The following is a 20129-nucleotide window of genomic DNA, read 5'->3' on the forward strand; positions in this document are numbered from 1 at the left end:
CGGAACAGATTGATAAATCATCGACGAACATAAATTTCTTCCTTTCACGAAACAAACAACAAGTTTAGACGTTTCAAGGACTCGCGTGTATGTACATACATTACAGGTAACATGCGACGCGTTTTGTACAGGGATTTTTGTGAAACTCCGTTCAAATCCATACTAACATATTTAGTCTTAACTCACTTGCGCGATTTATCTCTTTCGTTTGTTGCTGCATTGAAATCAGCATCGAAATAATCATAGTCGGACAGCAACCGGCAACCAGCAGCGCCCGGTGTGATTTAGTAGAACGCGTCTAGATATTTCGTTTGGGTCAATAACCCGCTCTACAGCGAGTGGAGGAGAACCTCTTTTCTTCCTCAAGACGCACGAACCTGTAATTCCATGTTATTAGCTTCGATATGGAATATTGGGTGGGAGGTGGAGAGGGTGGGGAGGAGGAATTCTTCTTTTCAACTTTCGTTAGACTCAATCGCGTTTGCGCCTCGTTGCAACTCGTCGCAAGTCACGCACAAGCACGTGCTTTTTCCCTTACCTACCTCATAATTGGCCCGGCCGTATTACAAGGTATTCATTTCTTTCTTTCTTTTTTTTTTTTTTTTTTTCGTCTACTGCAAACGATTTTTGATACGGAGATCAGTGATATGACGCGGAAAATCGGTTTAAATTGAAGTATGCCGTTTAATGGTGTGGATGGAATTTGTCAAAGGAAAGTGAACACGTACAGTACGTTGTAGTCTGTCTATTTATTGGTATTTTCATTCGAAGTATAAATTTAATTTGCTATTCGAAACATATTTACAGGGCAGTTTTGTTCGCGGCATGTTATTTAATTAAGGCGAAAAAAAAAAAAAATTTAAATAATTAACACGGGGGAAAAAAAGCATGTTTGACTATAGCTTCGAGCAATGGACGATTGCAAAATGGCGCTTTCGCTCGAGGAGTGTATCGAAACAGTTTGACGTTTTATTTTTTATTTTCAAGTTTGTAAAATTCTTTATTTTCACCATCCTTCCTCTTTTGGGCGAGAGCCAAAATCTTTAACTACCCTCGTTCGTCATTCGTCGTCTACCGGTATTATGGCTACCCGGTAATCCTTTCGTATTTATTTTCCGTTCCACTTGTCGCGAAAGAGGGGAAAAAAAAAAAAAGTTAATAAATTACCATTCCTCCCAGCACGTGTTGTATTATTATATGTCATTATAGCTTTACGACATAGCTGGAATCCGTCTCGATTAATGCCTTGACGCTTTTTGTATAATTTAAACGAAATCAGTTGGCGTTTTGTTTCTTTCTTTTTTCTTTTTTTTTCATTCCTCTTCTTGTCTCGTCGTAACGTCTTTGATTTCTTTTTCCTTCCTGCAGCAATAATTGCACGGTAGAAGTCAGGAAATACGAATAAAAAAACCCTGCGGAATATCTTTGGCCACTTCTTTCTTCTCTTTTCTTTTCTTTCTTTACCTTTGCTCAAGAAACAGCTTCTGAAAATTCCCTAGCCGCGCAACTTTTCATCCCGCGTGTTTCATGAATCTACATTGCGTTCGGTTTCGTGTTAAAGGTCAATTTTGAAATTGTGTTGAAACGCGTATTACGGTACCAGCTTCTACCGCACCACCACCACCACCATCACCATCGCCATCGGCATCGTCGGTAAACGCACGCGTGTATACACAGTGCATTATGTACGTACCTGCCCAGGTACACAACTATTAACAGGCAGCTTGCTTCTGCTGCTGCTAGCGTTGCAAGCTTGTGGCTCCTTGTATCTAGGAGCAATTTGCGGCATCCACGATCTCAAAATAGCCAATGGAAATCAGGCCGCGAACGCATTTCCTTTCCTAAAATTCTTCGTCGGTCACGTATCGGTATAAAATCTCTTTTAGTTACGTTGGACGGAATCGCAAGTTGCCGCGACGATGATTTCGACCATTAATTTCGTTAATTATTATTACACGTTTATACTTAGGTACGTATGGAATACCGTACGTATACATATATGAAAAGAATATCACCGATTGGCCTCAATCCGAATCGAAAGGAGGGTCGATTGGTGGAAAAGAAGCGCCGAGCTTGGACCTGAGTTATTTGGTCAGGGGGTAAAAAAGTAGAATGGTCGTAATATCGAATTTTCCAAAGTTATACGCAGTATATTTCAATAGTCGCAAAATTGTCTCATTCATCCTGACGATTCTATATGATTTGACTATAATACCTATAATTTTTTATTCAGACGTTTCTTTGATCAGACTTTCCGCACGCTTCAAAATTCCATTACGGATGTGCGTGTGTCATATGAATTGGATTTGCGCGTTTTTCAAATTCGATATCGCACACTCGTTCTATTTTACGATCTCTGGAAAGATAGATTTTTTTCTTTTGTTCGCGTTTTTTTTCAATTATTATTATACGGTTCGAAAAATTCACCTGCATTCGACAGAAGGCGCGAGCTGTAAAAATATAATATCCGTATGTACGAGCGATTGAAACTAGCTTCCGGAGGAGCTTTGGTTATTGATTTTCCCGATCATCAATCGAGCGTCGAAAACGCCGCGTCGGCGCTCCTCCGCAGTCTTTACGACCCGTAGACGCGACCACCTTTGCCTGTATCTATTATGTATATACATACGTATAAATCGTACGTATATGTATACATTTATAGATTGTGATAACGTGTATAATCGAGTTTTGAATCGTTGATGCGTTCGGAACTGTCAGAGCTCTACGTGCTTACAGGTATTCGCCGCTCGTGATGATTGATCACCGGTCTTCTCTGGACGTTGCCTCCCTTGGATTTCTCTGCAAAACTATTTTATAAATCTTAATCTATAACTGCGATCGTACCTACTCATCGCTACGTTGGATAGACGAATCGTATGATTTATTGTTGTTTTTTTTTTTTTTTTTCTTTTTTCCATTAATCACTATTGATATTATTCTCGGCGATTGCGGTTATTTCTGTTATTATTAACGGTAACTCGGTATTATACGTACAATTTTCAAACTAATAATAAATGAATCGCGTACGTGGAAGAACTTGAAATTCCAGGGTGAACGAACGTTAATGAAAATTCACCACTCGAACGTGTCTAGGGCTTGTATCGAATTTCGCTATAAGCGGAATTGTGATGCGCGTATAACTCGCACATATACCGCATGTGTACAGGTATAACCACCGCTACCTATCCTTCGTAGATTATGCAGTCATGTTATACGTATATACATTTGACCCACTGCTTCTCGTGGCTGTGTGTATGCATGTATATGTGTATAACGGGTCAATAAACGAACGTGCGACTTCATTACTGCAGGGTTATATATATTATTAAGCGGATATATTGGCGGTAATGTAAATGCAATAAGTGGTGTAACATTTCACCTTCGAGTATAACGTAATGTGGATTTGAATTTGGGGTAATCACTGTGATTTACATATAGCGTAAGAATGTAACACGGCGTTTAATCGTAGCGTAGAGATAGAGGTGGAGATGTTACGTCACCTTCCTCGTTTGGGGTAGGTTCTGACATTTTAGGGCTGGGGTGGTGGTGGAACTGTGCCAAGAAATAGGACGTTGGGGGGTTTTTGATTTATCGAAAGGTTAACGTCACCTTTTCGTTTTGTCTGTACCGGTTATCGCACGGTATATGCGATACGCGTTCTCGGAACCTGCGGATTTATCGTTACGTTATATGTAATATACGTGACGCTACTTTCTTGAGGATATAACGAATCTTGCGATAACTTATACGTACAGAGAATTGCCCGCGACGAGAGGAATTCAGTAATTGTGTGTTCGGTTAAAGATTTTTTACGACGAATTTTCAACATCTCCAAAAGACTAATTCGGCTGAAGTTCGCGTAACATTGATGTGACGATATGTAAAATTTTTAGGGGAAATCGTTATTTTGAAAATTGAGAATTTTCCAAAGTTTCATACCTAGATCGTAATTTAAGTGAAAACGTATTCATATTTCGGAAAATCAAATCCTTCAAAATTATTTCTTAACGTTGCAGAGTGATGTTATTTTTTTTTTTTTTTTACTCTTAATGTTTAGTTACGTTGACGTTTTTAACTTTAACGTTGCAAAGAGTTGGGAAAAAGGGGCGGAAACTTGTGCTTGACTTCGTTACGCTGTCTCCTGTCTTGCGTTCATTGCATTGACAGCAAAAGATTCCGACTTCCGACCACGTCAAGATTGTGAAAAACCCAACGCATCGTTGTCAATTGTAACGCAACTCTTCGGTAACTGCCCGCAATAATGCGGTTCGCACTGATGTGATCATGGCTTGTTCCGAGATATGCGTGCTGGCCATTTTTGGAAAGCCCGTAACTATGGTATTTATCTTCAACGAGGTTCGAACTTAGGACGTATAATAAATAACGTTAACGTCACGAAACGTTGAAAATAAAATTATTACTCTGCAATTTTAGAGTTATACAACTAATGATTTTGATTGAGTTAAATTTTCAATATAGCATTGGTGCAATGCTGGAAACCCCATGTAAAATGTTATTTCATAGAAACGGAGATATCGATTCAAATGACTTTTTAACTTTATTTATATTTCAAGGTGAGTTAGTTACATTTGACAAAATGGAATTAAGAATGTGAAAAATAAATTTGTAAAACAACGAAACACCGGTGAATGAATCGTTCTAATCGAAAAAATCATAATTTACTGAATTGGAGATACAGCACGATGAACAGAAGGTATTTATTTGAGTGAGTGAATTGAATTTTCGAAAAAAGAATGAACCAACGATTTCTACGGTATTTCAATATTTTGATCTTGGATCGAATCGGATTCTTTTGGATGTTTTTTTATATGCAATTTACGGTGAATCTGCCGTGGGACAATTTCGCATCATCATCGTTTTGTAGCGTAAGAGTTAAATATAAAGTAGTTGTGAAATAAGGGAATTTTTATTCACATCAACGCTAGGAACTTCAATCTCGTATCTTTTAGCTCGAAACGAGATATTTCCTTTCTTACCTCCCTCTCTATGCCTCTTTGGCATCAACACCACTCGCTGTCATTCATCTGTAATCCAATATCGGCAGATTTCGTTCCTCAAAATTCACTTCTCTTCTCTCCTTTTTCACCTTCGTACAACCTTATACCACGCAGCTTTGCGCAAACATTCGATAGTCACGCGGCTGAAACCATCGAAGAGACTAGGCTGGAATTCGAGAATCTCCTCCGAAATTCGCAATCCTTTCCATGTTAGTCTCTTGACGTGCCGCGAACGATTGAAGTGTGCGAAAACGCATGTGATGGATAGATATTATCTTCTTTTAGCGTGAATTGTTGCAAAGACCGAGACACGGCAAGTCGTTCCTTCGGAAATTGAATCTTTCGTATGCAATGAGAGCAGAAATAACGCAAGTAGATTCGTTGTACATGTAAGGAGTAAATAACGTGTGTGGCACGGATGCGAAAAAGAAGGCTGTCGTCATTACATGGATCCTATATCTACCTGTTCAGATAATCTTCTTTCGACCTGCTTCCATGCCCGCCGCGTGTTTTCTCTGTAACGCTGTGTACTTCTAATACGAGTTTTCACACACATACACACACACATGCCCGATTTCTGTATCGTACGTGTAGGAAGGTACGCCTCTGACCAAAGCTGGCTGCTGGGAGACAAGGAGGATGATCGGTGTAACGTAATTACTACTACAAGTTCATTGACCATCGCGCTTACGACGTCCATCTTCCTTTTCTTACCGCCTGTCTCGATGCCGCGCTCGTTTTGCTTTGATTTCCTTTGTTTCGATTCGCTTCGAGAACAACGACGATCGGACCCAAGCGATCCATCATCGAGCTTGTATAATCTCTGCTATTCGATTATTGTTGTTGTTGTTATTATTATTTTTTTTTTTCAAGACATTACTTGCAGATAAACCGAATTTGTCAGCTTCTATTTAATCACAGTGTCAGACGGCATTTGGAAATTATTTTATGAACTGCGTTAGCTCTTTTGTTTGTTTGTTTGTTTTTGTTGTTTTTTTTTTATTCTTCGCTGTATATTTTTCAATATTTGTCGGTGGTGCACGAGTAGAAAAGAAAGCTTGAAGTCATTTATTCAGGAACAGATTTAGTAGAACAGTACAGTCGTATTGTTGTAATTTATATCGTAAAGACCGGCAGCGAACAAAGAATAAAACATATCTAATCTGAAACTGCATCAATGCAAACTCCCTCCCTCTCTCTCTTATCTACAAGACTAGATCGAAAATGCTTGCAAAGAGGGTACAGATCGATCGATTTTTAAGCGCCAACTTTACTATCCTCCTCATTTTTCTCGTGCCGTTGAAAAGAAATACGGCATTTACTACGATACGCATTTTACATGTGCATACATATAACATTCGTCGCAATTGGGAGCTTACTGTAACACAGGTAAAACATTAATTACATCTTTTTCGTTACTTTTATTCGCGTTTCTTTCATCTCATTGTCGAGTAGCGTTTATACTTACCTAATTGTAAAACGTTATTCTTAATAACCTACGTTTAAAAGTTGAACGAGCTAAAACGAATCGCTGCTCGCCCGAGGCTACGCTTCGGTACAATGTGACTACCATATCTACCAATTTATCCATCCATCTCGAATTTGAATATGCCCTGGTTACCGGGTTACGTGTCTCGCAGCTTAACCCCACCAACGCTTATTCCTATGCTATACAACGCTGAGGTATCGACTATCCCCCTTCTCAGACAGCAAATCGAGTGGAAGTGTAACGATCCCGGTTATAGATATATTATATTCTATGACATTTCGGTCGCAAGGTGAACCTATATTGCAATTGCGTCGATACTGTGTCTGTTTCAAAGACCGCAGGTCGAAAAATGCTTATACAGAGTGAAAAAGATTGTAGAAGATCGGACGCTGAATCGGTTCGAACATTGTGCAGAAATCTTGAGGCTTGTTACAAGTATTCTAATATAATCAATTCTTTGACCAGCAATGTCAAAAGTTGATTAAACAGAGCGCACAAGTATTTAAACGAATATGTTATCGTTAAAATTTTTATCCACTAAGCAATGCAGGTATCTGCAGTTTTATTTTGTCGACTTTTCCGTCCTTCAATGAGATTTTGTTTGGTCCTTTTCTTTATTTACCATCGTGTGGAAATATTCCAATCTTTAATTCCGTGTGTGTGTGTGTGTGTGTGTGTTTTTTTGCCACTCGGGCGCTGTCTCTGTTTCAAACGGTTTCGAGACGTTATAATACGAGAATAAAATATCATACCTCGCAGACGATTTAACCGCGGCCGCAACTTACACACCACCACCTACCTTTATAAAACTCATCGCTATCCGCATATGCTTACTGCATTTCTAACGGTTTAGCAAACATTCCGCGACTCCGAGATCCACTTATGTTAATGCCGCAGACAAAGTCGAGTGCCTCTCTCAAATTGCAGCTCTTGCATCACCAGCAGCACAACGGCTAGAGTATCGTGTCTCTTTGACGGGCCTGCTATCCATGCCTCTTCTTCGTATCTTCTTTTCCTCATCCTCATCCTCCCACTTCTTGGTCTTCCTCTTCTTCGCCGTCTTCTTCGTCTTCTTCGTCTCTTATAACGATATCTCTCGAAATATTACAGCTTCGGGTACGAGTCGCGCGGTGCGGTTTTAATGATCGAGAACGTGGATCATGTATTTCTACCGTTATTTTTTTATTTGTCTTTACTTATAATCTTGACGAACCGTTCACCACTACCAAAATTAAATATGCATAGCACCCGAGGAAAGAAAAATATCGTAGATTTTACATCTCGAGTAGTGAATGTACGGACAGCATTTGTTTGGAGTTAAATTTACGGCAATTGTGGTAAAATTTGCAAATCCGATAACGAGAGTCACAATATCCTTAGGTAGATCAACCATAAGCCTTGTGCTTCTCAAGTTTTTTATTTCCCAAGTTTATATTACATACACGACTGGGAAAAATGACGACGCGATTCCATATTCAGGGTTCAGTTGATTTATTTATCAAAGCGTGAAAGAAAACTTTATAACACTAAAAATCAAGAGGGACACTCTATGTATAGGTTGCCGAGATTACTGTTACTTCAACCTCGATTCTCCGAAGCCATAAACCTACCTTGCTTTGCCTTATCTTCACTTCACTTCACTTCATTTCATTTCATTTCACCAGATTTCTACAGACACGCTATTGAGCATTCGTATATTTAATACTTAACGTCTTACGGAGATTCTTTCCAGACAATTAATTCTCTCGCCTCTGAGTTCGTCTGTATGGCAACGTATTTAATGGTCTAGCGCTCTTTTGCACGGCTTTAATTAGCCTCTATTTTAGCCGGATTTGAAGCGATTGTAACTGGTTTATTTATTAATCTATTTATAAATTTTTTTCTCTCTCTCTTTTTCTTTTTCTTTATATCCTCGTAATGCAGGAATATGCATAGAGGTATCGCAACGTCTGTACTTTTAGCCACTAATGGCCGAGAAGAAAAAAAAAAACAACTTATATATAATATCTCTCTCTCTCTCTCTCTCTCCATAAATATATATAATATATATAATATAATATATAAATATAATCTATCACACGTTTAGGCAGTCGTAATATGTCGCGCATATGTCGAATCTTTCGTTTAATTTTCTTTCATTTAATTTTCAACCACTTTACTCAATCTTTGTATCACTCTACCGGTATACCTACTTGACATACTTGGCGTTGGCACACATACAATGTAATGTAATTCAACATCTGTGCTGATTAATGAGTCTCGGAATGTACCGTAATCATCGTATGTTGATAATATTGGCAGAGCCGTGTCAATAAACTATGCTTTATAAGCACGATGACGTTCTTTTTAACGTAAATTTATTCGCATTCTCTCAGCTGTTGATCCTACGATGTTTTTCTCAGTTTTTTTCTTTTTTTTCTCTTTTGAGTCTCTGAGGTGCCTGCATTTAGTCGGAAAATGTGGTTACTAATTGACTTTGAGATAAAAAAAAAAAAAAAAAAATTCCGGGCCCCAGAAATCGTCAGAAATGACGACTGTAGCTTACGATTTTTTATAGAGCTAACGAATGTGTAGTCAATAGAAAATTGTGAAGAAAATGAAAGGGCTTAAGAATTCTAATACACGTAATATCGTATTCATTGTTAAATATTACAGAGTAAAACAGTTTTTCAGATGAAATGTACATGAAACGCTAAATATAGCTCCATGATTGTAATTATAGCTAGCTATATTTGTCCTTGGTTCGAATTGATAAAATTAGATTGATCGAGTGTAAATATGCACGTATATATATATATATATGTATGTACGAGAAATGAATCATCGCCGTTAGCGATGAGGAGATAGATCAGTTTTGAAAAACAATTACGATGATCGAGTGCTGTGACGTGTTCTTTGTCTTCTGATTTTAATTCACATTTCACCTTTTAATCAGTGCCAACCTAATTACACCAACGAAAGTACCTACTTCTGATCGGAGTTCGATTATATATCGTTCGATGGTTTGCGATTTACGATGAAATGGTCTTATTAAAACCCGCGGATGCTGCAGACTTTGTTATGTACGTACGGACACAAAGCAGCTTATCGTTAGTTCAGCCTTCGACAGCTTACAATTGACTTATGCAAATATCGGATCGGTGTTTAGGTTTCACTTTCACACGGTTTCTAACCAACGCGCATATTTGCACGGGATCGTCGAGACTCCCGTTTTTTCACTTTCTTCATTCCAGGTATACCTACGTATATAAATATTGAACTGGGAAGGGTCTATAAAATTTCGACGATTTGCAGTAAACGTACGTATTATACCGTATCTTTTACAAATCACGCGGTAGCTGCTTTGTGATTATCTCTCTCGGTCGATGGGCGGGCGATAGTCGCACGAACCTTAAAATTATCACGACTAATATATTGACAGACGAAGATAACTCGCGGAGGTAACTTGATTCTCACGATTTCGGGTCGTATTTTTTGATATTCGTTGTAACTTTATTGTTGTTGTTGTTGTTTGTTTTTTTTTTCTTCTTATTCTTAAATTTTTCCGACGCATCATCGCAGGCGCGACTTGTAGGTTTATTAAATTAAGAATTTGAAAAGTTGAAATTTCATCGACAGGTTAAAAACAGTTGTGATTGATGATTGTTGATTTATATATATGGAAACGTGTCGCGGTACAGACACTTCATATCGTCATGCATCGTGCAGCATGCGTTTTGTCAACTTTTACAATCGTTATTCTGCAGCTACGAACGAGTTATTTACTCTCGACGATGTATATACACACGTATAAGCACAAACGATGTCTGGATAATCTCTTCAGCTGTCATTTATATCAAACGTTCGACGTTTCAAGCACCTAATTAAAATTTATGCACCGCTGCACTTGCGCGCTATATATGTACATACACACATGTACACGTATGAACGTTTATAAATACGTTGTGTTTTATCACCGAAGTTTACAGTTCGATGAATCTTTACTCACGTGCCAGTGCAAACGATCACATGACGTAATATCCAAATCTATGAACACGTTATTATTTAAAAGTCGAATGTAAATGTCTATGTATTACAACTTGTCACTTACTTGTTGGTTAAATTTCTAAATTCTCATTGACCGCGTCCATCCCTTCTTGCTGTATTTGTTATACGTGTTTAGTACAGCATACGCACGCACGTAAAACTGTACCTACACGTATATACGTTATACATGCATATATTTACAGGAGTTATCCTTAATCGAGAACATGCAGTACATACCTATAGCGTGTAATATGTTGTCCGAATTCTAAACCGTTACACAAGGTACATCCTGTTCAGATATATGCGCGTAAAGGGACCCACGATTTTGGTTAATTGTTCAGTGTTCATTAAGCATGGGAAATCATTAACTTCCTTGACTAGTTTTCCGTGCCTGCGTAATATGTATGTAATACACTCGTTGACGAATATTCCTTTGATCCGATGACTTTTTATGGCACAGGCAAGCCTTCATTAAGTTTTTTACGTAACGATAAAAATTTTGTAATATAGTAAGACTGACTAATGATTGATTTGTACGATAATTTGTGCAATATTAAACTATACCAGCTATCGGTGTATGTAGTTGAAATTTGCTCGTTGTTATCGTAGAAGGCTTGAAAATTTGTATTGTTGCAATACCTTTTTCCTAGATCCGCTCTTATTCCATAATTTTTAAAATTAGTAACAATTCTCGTCAAAAGATATATTCGGACAAGATTTACTTGAGTAGTATACGAAATCATACTGAAATTATCAATATTAAAGTAAAATGGTTGATCGGTAATCATCGGTAGTCGTGAGAAATCATTTAGGATTACAGGAATCTCGTTATAATCTTGAGAAATCTTATGAAATCTTGGAAATCATGAGAAATCACACAAAGTAAAATTATTTGTCAAGTAATGTCTCGTAACCACTCTATAAATTGTGATTAATTACGAAATATGCAATTTTGGTGTCAATTTTTGCCCCATTGAATTTCTTTTCTTAACTACCTATCATTTGTAATTATAATATATACATAATTATTATGATAAAATTTCACACCACAAAGTGAAGATGATAATAATAAGTCGTCGCGTTGTTGCTATTGTACGAATATTATGCATATTAATTTCAAGACGGGGCACGTGAGTTAAGTAAGAGAATTAAAAAACAAAACAAAAAAAAAATCGCCATCGTAAATATACTTACATTAAATATCCTATGTAACAAGCTTGCCCAAAATCAACTCACGATTTTTATGTTCCCTCTTGCTGCTTTATTCTTAATATACCATCCGCGTAGGATGAAAATAAAAATAAAACATAAAATAACAACATTCACGTTAATGCGGCCTTTCGGAAGTTGAATTCTTGCCGTCTGTTTCAATTTTGGTTTAAATTTAACCGGCGTGCTATAAGTATTTCTGCTCGTGTAATGCTCTCGAGAATAACTTGGATGAATGCAGCAGCAGAAGCAGCAGGTAGGTGGGTTTTACCCCTCTTAAAGAGTCCGAGAACGTTACGCAACGAATAATATGCAGAACGTGCAACGCTGCAAGGAAGCCCTACGTGTCGCATAGATTTGTATACCCATGCATACCTACGATGCAGAGCTCTTCTTCTTCTTCTTCTTCTTCTTCTCTCCATTATACGCTCTTTAAAAACGTACACGTACCTGTGATACGGCATATATTTGAGTATTGTATGTAGCTAAATGCCCTTGGTCAGGTGTACGAAGTGTACTAGGTACTTGTAGTCGAATCCGTTATTTTGAGGTTGCAGCTGATCGGTGCAGCGGATCATAAAAGCTTGAACGTTTCCTGCCAACGTTGGCGGAGGTGAATTCTTAACGGTCATTCGGTCGATTTAACGATATGCACGAAAGGTGTTCCTCTGCGAGAAGTTACGTTGATTATTGTATTACATCCTACTTTCACACGTGTCCATGTAATAATTGCAAAACGCTGAACAACGTTGTCTGCGAAGCTTTTCATCTTAGAGAATATGCTTGCGGATTATCTTGTACGTTGCATATTATTTATACATGTATAACTGGAAAGTGAAAAGGGTGACGATCAGACTGAATAAACTCCGGGTGGTGAAGTTATCGACACGTTTCGATATACGTACAGTGTGTATAGGTATGTATGTAATATACATGTAAGTACACGGCATTCTGAGGTAAAGTTGACACCGGGATTACAGAAGCCTTCGATCTCGTCGCGTTATACGGTAAAAACGTATAACCTACCTCTACATGTGTATGTAAATTATTACGTGCAGCATTTACTCGTTACACGTGTATAACATGTGTAATGCAGTTGTAATTACATATATATATGTATATATATATATATATATATGTAGGAGATAAGCCTCGGAAAGGCGGAGAGGATGTAAAGCGTTCTTTTGGGCGCTGATTATTCATATTTAGCGTGACGATCCCGACACGTCTGGTATGCTCTCTAGCTAACCCGCAACTGTCGATTTCGTCCAAGCGTTGTTATAAACAAACCATTTGCTTGTTGCTAAGATTCAGTCATTCAGCTATACTCTTAGCTTGCTAATAACGCTTGACGCTCATTTAGTTTAGTTTCATATTCAAAAGAAATATCCTTTTATTCACTTCATACATTACGTAATGGAATTATTTAATGAGATTTGTGATACTCCGACACGGCCATTCTGACCTATCACACGTCCTCGTGTGATTCATCTACAAAAGAAAAGAAAACAAAACAAAATGTCAATAATTTTTCGCCTCGGCCACCCTGGCCTTCGATTCAAATTCAAATAGGTAAACTATGTATTCTGAAGTTAATAACATAGTTCAGGCCATCCAAGTGAGAACATTCTTCCACTCAATTTCTCATAAAAACTCAGATCTCTTTAATCCAATGATGAGGCCTCCCGCTCTTAACCAGTAGCAGGGTACACGATACCTCAAATCACTCAAATCCAGTGATGAGTCCTCCTGCTCTTAACCAGAAACAGGGTACACAATACCTCAAATCACTTAAATCCAGTGATGAGACATCCCGCTCTTAACCAGAAACAGGGTACACAATACCTCAAATCACTTAAATCCAGTGATGAGACCTCCTGCTCTTAACCAGAAACAGGGTACACAATACCTCTGTCACTTCCTTCCAGTGACAGGTACTCATTTCTTATGTCTTAACCACGGTGCACTCTTTCAAATTCAGTTTCAAACCGCGTATTCTAGAGTTCTATAAAAATTACAGATTCAACCCCTTGTTCATACTTCTAATCAGAAAGGCCTGAACTATATACCTTCATTTGTAAAATTCTAAGACTGTATACGCACTTGAAATTTCACCAAATTCGCCTAGCAAGAAGTGTTAATCTTGAATGTCAACTTGAATGCTGATATCGTTTGAACCCGGATCCCTCATTTCGTTGATTAGACTATCTGAAGATCTTCGTTTCAAAAATGACATAGCTTTCAACTCGTTATGGAGTTGATTTCTTGTGACAATATCAGTAGTGAAAGCAAGACGTTGAACACGTGATTCAAAACGTGCAATATGCGCCATTGTTGTTGATAATGCTATCTCTTCAGTGGTCAAGTTTTTCCACTGATTCATCAATGAATTCATTAACGACGCAGCATATGACGCTATACACTCACCTTTTTTAGGTTTACTGCTGGATAAATTTATCAAGAATGCAGCAGAAGTCTCCGGACAATCATACCTTGATACGAACAATTCTTTAAATTCAATCCACGTTATCCCGGCATATGATACCTGCGACAGCCATGCCGAAGCCTGTCCCCTCATGGCACGACTCAGCACAATCATTAAGGATGCACCTTGCAATGGTTGATCGGCCATACAAATATCCGCGGTTGTTATCCATGATCTCGCATTCACTTCTGGTTTATCAGGATCAAACTCCGGTAGACACACATAATTATTATTATTCACTGAAGGAGTTTTCATCACTTGTAATAACGCGAGAAAATTACGATTCTGTTGTTCAAGAAGTAATCGCCACTTTTCTTCGTTACCCTCGCTTGCTCCTGGTGGGTTAACAGATCCAGATCCCACTTCTGATGTAGGAGATAAGCCTCGGAAAGGCGGAGAGGATGTAAAGCGTTCTTTTGGGCGCTGATTATTCATATTTAGCGTGACGATCCCGACACGTCTGGTATGCTCTCTAGCTAACCCGCAACTGTCGATTTCGTCCAAGCGTTGTTATAAACAAACCATTTGCTTGTTGCTAAGATTCAGTCATTCAGCTATACTCTTAGCTTGCTAATAACGCTTGACGCTCATTTAGTTTAGTTTCATATTCAAAAGAAATATCCTTTTATTCACTTCATACATTACGTAATGGAATTATTTAATGAGATTTGTGATACTCCGACATATATATATATATATATATATATATATATATATATATATATATATATGCATGTATGATGTACATGTGTATATTGTTTAAAACACTTGTACCGGCTGGCTCGTATTATCCGTACGGCGAAAAAAGGCTCTCGACATTTTCGGTCCTTCGGTACTCAAAATCAAATTTTTCAAAATAGTACCTAGATTTTCAAAAATTCGGATATCTGAACTCTCTTAATCTTTACCAATAAAACAGACCCGAGTCTGTTTGTACGAAGTCCACGTAGAAACGAGTTCTCGTCGATCTCGTGATTCTCCTCAAAGATTTCACCTCTTACCTTACACCTATTTACATATTATCTATATACATATGCACGCGCACACACACACACACACACACACACACACACACACACACACACACACACACACACACATCTCTATGAAAGTGTGTTCGTATTTACGCTAATTTACGTTATACGCGACTAGTTTGACGCTGGAGACGAGTTGGTTGATTAATTATACGCGGCATATCGCGTGTATGTATTATACGTATTGGATTGTGTCAAAAAAATCGTCTATTTGTTTCTTCAAACTTCAAGTCGAAAATATTGTTCGAAATGGCGAAACAAAGATGCTGTCCAAGCTTTAGTTTTTAATATTAATATTTAGAGGAGCCTCGTCGCGATTTTCTATTTCCCGTTTGAATAGCATGGAAAAAATTGGATTTAGGCTTTGGAATTTCATAACTCGGCAACGCATTAGTGTAATGTTAGGACTGGAACGTGTTTTTGTAGGGAATTGAACCCTCTACAATAAAGGTCTGATATCATTTTATGATAAATTTAGTCTTTAAAAAGTTATTTAAGGTCAAAGGTCAACAAAGGACCTGTCTGATATTATACATAATATTAGCACACACGATTATATTTATATACATGCATGTGTATGTCATAGTATATGTATATAATTATAGTGTATCACGGGTTATACCATAATATACTAAACGGTAAATATGATTTATTATCCGGTTAGTCAGATTTTTACGTCTCTATAACGTCGTGTATACGTATAGGTGGATGATTTATATTTCAAATAAACTAATGTTTTTTCTTTTATTTATTTATTTATTTTTTTTTGTGCCGTCTTCTCTTTCGACATATGTTATACACTTATGAAAAATTGGTATGGTAACACGTGTTTACGGCGTGGGTTTTTCTTTACTTTTAATTATTTCTATGTACACACCTAACCGCGTTCCATGTATGGGATATAAGTAAATATGGATTTTGTCACATCCGACGGTATGACTTCATATTTGAAATATTACGCAATGAGAACATTTTATTCTTTCTATAAGCGTTGAAATTTTGTTATAGACAATTGAAATCGCTGTACAATTACAGTAGAAATATAATATCAGTCGGCAAAGATATTACATTGTGTATATGTTACACAATTAGAAAGTATTTTTGCAGAAACGTGATATCCACTTACGTAATATTTTCTATTTTGATTTGTTTTTACTTTTTAACTGAATCAATTTGATGAATACTATCGATATTGTATCGACTGTTTGATATTTTATTGAATTAAATAATAATCTTGCGTCATAAGCCTACAATTTATGCAAGTTAAATAATTATTGTATAACACATCACCACGTTAATCGAGTTAAAAAGCATAAGTATTTTCTCTGATTACATAACGTCTATACATACATTAAACGTTCACGTAGATACCTACACGTGAATAATCATCGCGTGAAATTCCGCTCGGTATATATACGTATAACGTATCTATCTAAATATTTTAGATCTAAAATAACCGCACAGATTTATGTCGCTGTTTTTTTACGTCTCTTTCGTTCAGCAGCAGCAGCAACGATGGCTGAAATTACGTCTTGAGGAAAAGTACGGGTATAAGAATAAAATACGTGCGCTGTTTTATACAGCTATTACATATATATATATATTATTGATCGTATGGCTGTAGATTTTGATTTTATACATTACATATATATATATATATATATATTTTTTTTTTCTTGCCTTGAAATGTAATTTATTCGCGAGACGTCGGCGGCGTCTGAATTTGGTTTTGAAATAATGCAGTTTTCACATCTAGAAGCGAGACGATATAAGATCATCATCATCGTATTACGCGTTACGCGAGCAGCACAACAACTTTGCCCAGACTGCAGTCTGTGCTGCTGTATTAAACGAAACTGGGTTGTGGGCTCGTTTTAACTTACTACCGGCTATAGTCGCGGATCGGTGAGTGAGGGAGCGAGTAGTCGGTTAGTTAGTTAGTTGCTTAGTGAGTGAGTGAGTGAGTGAGAAACGTGCAAGGGCCGTAAGCTCCAAGGTTAGTTTTTCATTAACGCGTGTTTGTCGGGTAGAAAAACATGGAGCAACTACTGACGCTGATGCTGGACCGTTTTACTCTTCTAAACTGGGGCAAATGCTTATAATGGTATACCAGACTTGTCTAACCCTACGTTACTTAACCAAACCAAACCCTAAATCTACACTGCTTAGCTAATTCATTGCAGCAACATATGTGCGCGTGTGTGTGTGTGCATGTTGTGCAGGGTGTACGGTAAGAGGATGAATGAAATTTATTGAATCACGATTCATTTGCATCTCTTCGTTACGGAGATGCGATATATCTACAGGTATACGCAGCATGTACATACACATGTGATGAAATCGATGCCATCAACTTCGCCAACTTTCGTGTACGGTTCTTTGCTTTTATATTTTCAAACCGTTAAGAAATTTGCGGTCAACTTTTGTTCGTATCTTTTATTGGGTTTTATTTTTCTCTCTTTGCGGAACTAGAGTTTTCGTTATAACCGAACTGAAGATTCTCTCACGGCTTATCGCGAAATCTTGTTAAATAATATATCATCTGAAATGTTTATATCGTTCTTCGAAGAAAATTTGAACAACCTATACGTGATCTAAGAATGTTGAAAACTTTTTCGTCAATGTTACACGGTCCAACATGAATATGGCATAATCTTCGGGACTTTGTAAGATGTTTGGAAAACAATCTTTGGATTAAAAATGACGTATAAAAAATCGGCGGATGGAACGGATGGATGAAAAGAAGAACACTCGGTGCCCGGAGCTATGAATCGAAACGGTTTGAAACGTTTCGTGTGTGTGTGTGTGTGTTTGTGTGCGCGCGGCTTGTACATGTCGAGTTGGAAAGCGTCGTCAGCTAGCCAGTCGGCGACGGATCAGCTGTTTGGTGGCGTCAACGAGATGCGCGCGCATCTCGGAAATATGTACAGTCAATTCTTCGTCGTCGTCGTATCGTGTCTGAGTGTTTACCGTAAGCGTTTGCCCCGCTCGTCCCAAGCCGGTGGCCTCTTGGTTGGTTGGTCGGTCGGTTGGTTGGTTGGTTGCTTTCGTTCCTCGCGTAGGACAAGGTCCGAGAGACTTTGGTTTGTGCGGTATATACCTAAGACGGGTAGTCGATGAGAAGAGGTAGAGAGAAGAAGGTACCGTAAGGAATAAGAGGTAGACTGAGGAGATTCCCGTGGCGCTCGAATTCCGGTTTCTTAGCCTCTGAGATGCCCGGACCCCGGGCCTCGTCATCAGATGCCCAGAAGGCTTCTTCTACTTTGTACCCCAAGAGTTCCGAGTGAACTTGCTGCCAAATGCGGGAACGTAAGTCAATTTGATCAATGTTCGTCTTACATGTTACATATGGTGTACTCTTGTCAACGTTAGATCGAGGCTTGTGTCTTGCAGGGGTTTCAACTCCCGAATCGACCCTGTGGACCTTTTTTCTTCTCTCGCTCACTGTCTGGCTCTGGTTTTTTTTATCTATCTTTCTCTTTCTCTCTCTCTTTCGCTTCTTGACCTTTTCACGTAGCAGTTTTGAATCGCGCGATGGAATGCGGCTCTTTTTTGGAGACCGAGTCGGAGAGTGAGAGAGAGAATGATCCATGGGTCGTTCAAACGTTGCCATGCTCTTGACCGTGCGTCGTTCATCCTGAGAAATATCGCTGGGGTTTGTTTCTGATTAATTTTCGTTTACGTACATATTGTATATGTTTGAACGTGTATGGTGGGAAATTTGATTCTTAAGAATAACACAGCATAACATAACCTAGAGATTGTTAGTCAATTGGGCTCTTAATCCATTGTATATCTGGTATACAAGTTGACCGACCGGTAAGAATGTTTTCAATGTCGAAAATAGTTATTTCTCTGATCGTGGATTCGAAAACTGTTATTGACGAATTTTTACCACACCTTCGAATAATACTATGTGTGAAATTTGTGAAACTAGATACGTTGGTATCCAATATCGAAGAGTCGTCTTTCTTACGTACTCGGATCACTCGAGTCCCGATTACTGATTACAATTCGCTTTTCCTCGGACGCTAGATATAAGCTTATTTATTTTCAAAGTGCATTTCAACACACGCGTGTGTCGGGTGGTGTCGATAAGTCAAGACTTTCGGAGGCAAAGCTGTTTGTGTTCTTGCTGCTGCTGTTGGAACGGAGAGCGCAACGTGCGTGGAGTGCTTGAATCATTATTATGATAATGAACGTATTTTACATGTAGACGATGGATGCGGTTCAACGGTGAATTCCATTTGTAAATCTATCAGGTTAGATTGATTTATGCTATTTGAAATATACGAACGGGATTTGATAAGTTTATTTATTTATATCTTTACTCGTACCGTTTGAAGTTGCGATGCGATGCACGTCTCTGTTTTCAATTATCTTTTTTCATCTTACGAAATGGAATGTATTTATTTTTTTTCCTTGCAAATTTTTCGAAAACTCGAACTGTCGTGCGAATGATGTTTGAAAAGTTCAAATAATCAAATCTGAAGATCTTTGATGCCAGAACTTTTCTCTCAACTTCGTTCTGCTCGTGACGCAGCTCCAAATTCGAGAAGCGAACGATTTGATTGTACAAAAAAATATTGGAAAACAATGGACACGTAACTGTATAATACAATTCAAGAGACGGACTTGCATGCAGACAATTCATTATGCATGTATTCTGTACCGTCTGCGTTACGTAAATTCCATATTGAACATTGCTCAACAGTATCTGTACTACTACCACCACCATTACAACTACTATTGGCATGCCAACTCTGGAATATCATTGTTTTTTTTTTTTTTTTTCTTTCACTCTATTATCACAGCGTATCGAAGTAACTGATTATTTTAGCAAGCATGGTACGTTTGTTGTACCATAA

At 38.0% G+C, this 20129-nt stretch overlaps 1 protein-coding gene across 7 annotated transcripts in view; it reads left to right on the forward strand.

Moving 5' to 3' along the window:
* LOC124175797 (serine/threonine-protein kinase tricornered) overlaps positions 1-20129 on the forward strand; it is a 113179-nt gene that overhangs the window by 82114 nt on the left and 10936 nt on the right. The window contains exon 1 of one of the 7 annotated variants that reach the window (XM_046556337.1): positions 18253-18570. The exons of the other annotated variants lie outside the window; for them this stretch is intronic. Coding sequence (XP_046412293.1) covers positions 18561-18570 — 10 coding nt within the window. The 5' untranslated portion in view covers positions 18253-18560. Of the gene's footprint in view, positions 1-18252; positions 18571-20129 lie in introns of those variants that run through there. 7 annotated transcript variants of the gene reach the window in all.

The sequence above is a fragment of the Neodiprion fabricii genome, chromosome 2 (assembly GCF_021155785.1).
Source record: "Neodiprion fabricii isolate iyNeoFabr1 chromosome 2, iyNeoFabr1.1, whole genome shotgun sequence".
Classification (NCBI taxonomy): Eukaryota; Metazoa; Arthropoda; class Insecta; order Hymenoptera; family Diprionidae; genus Neodiprion; species Neodiprion fabricii.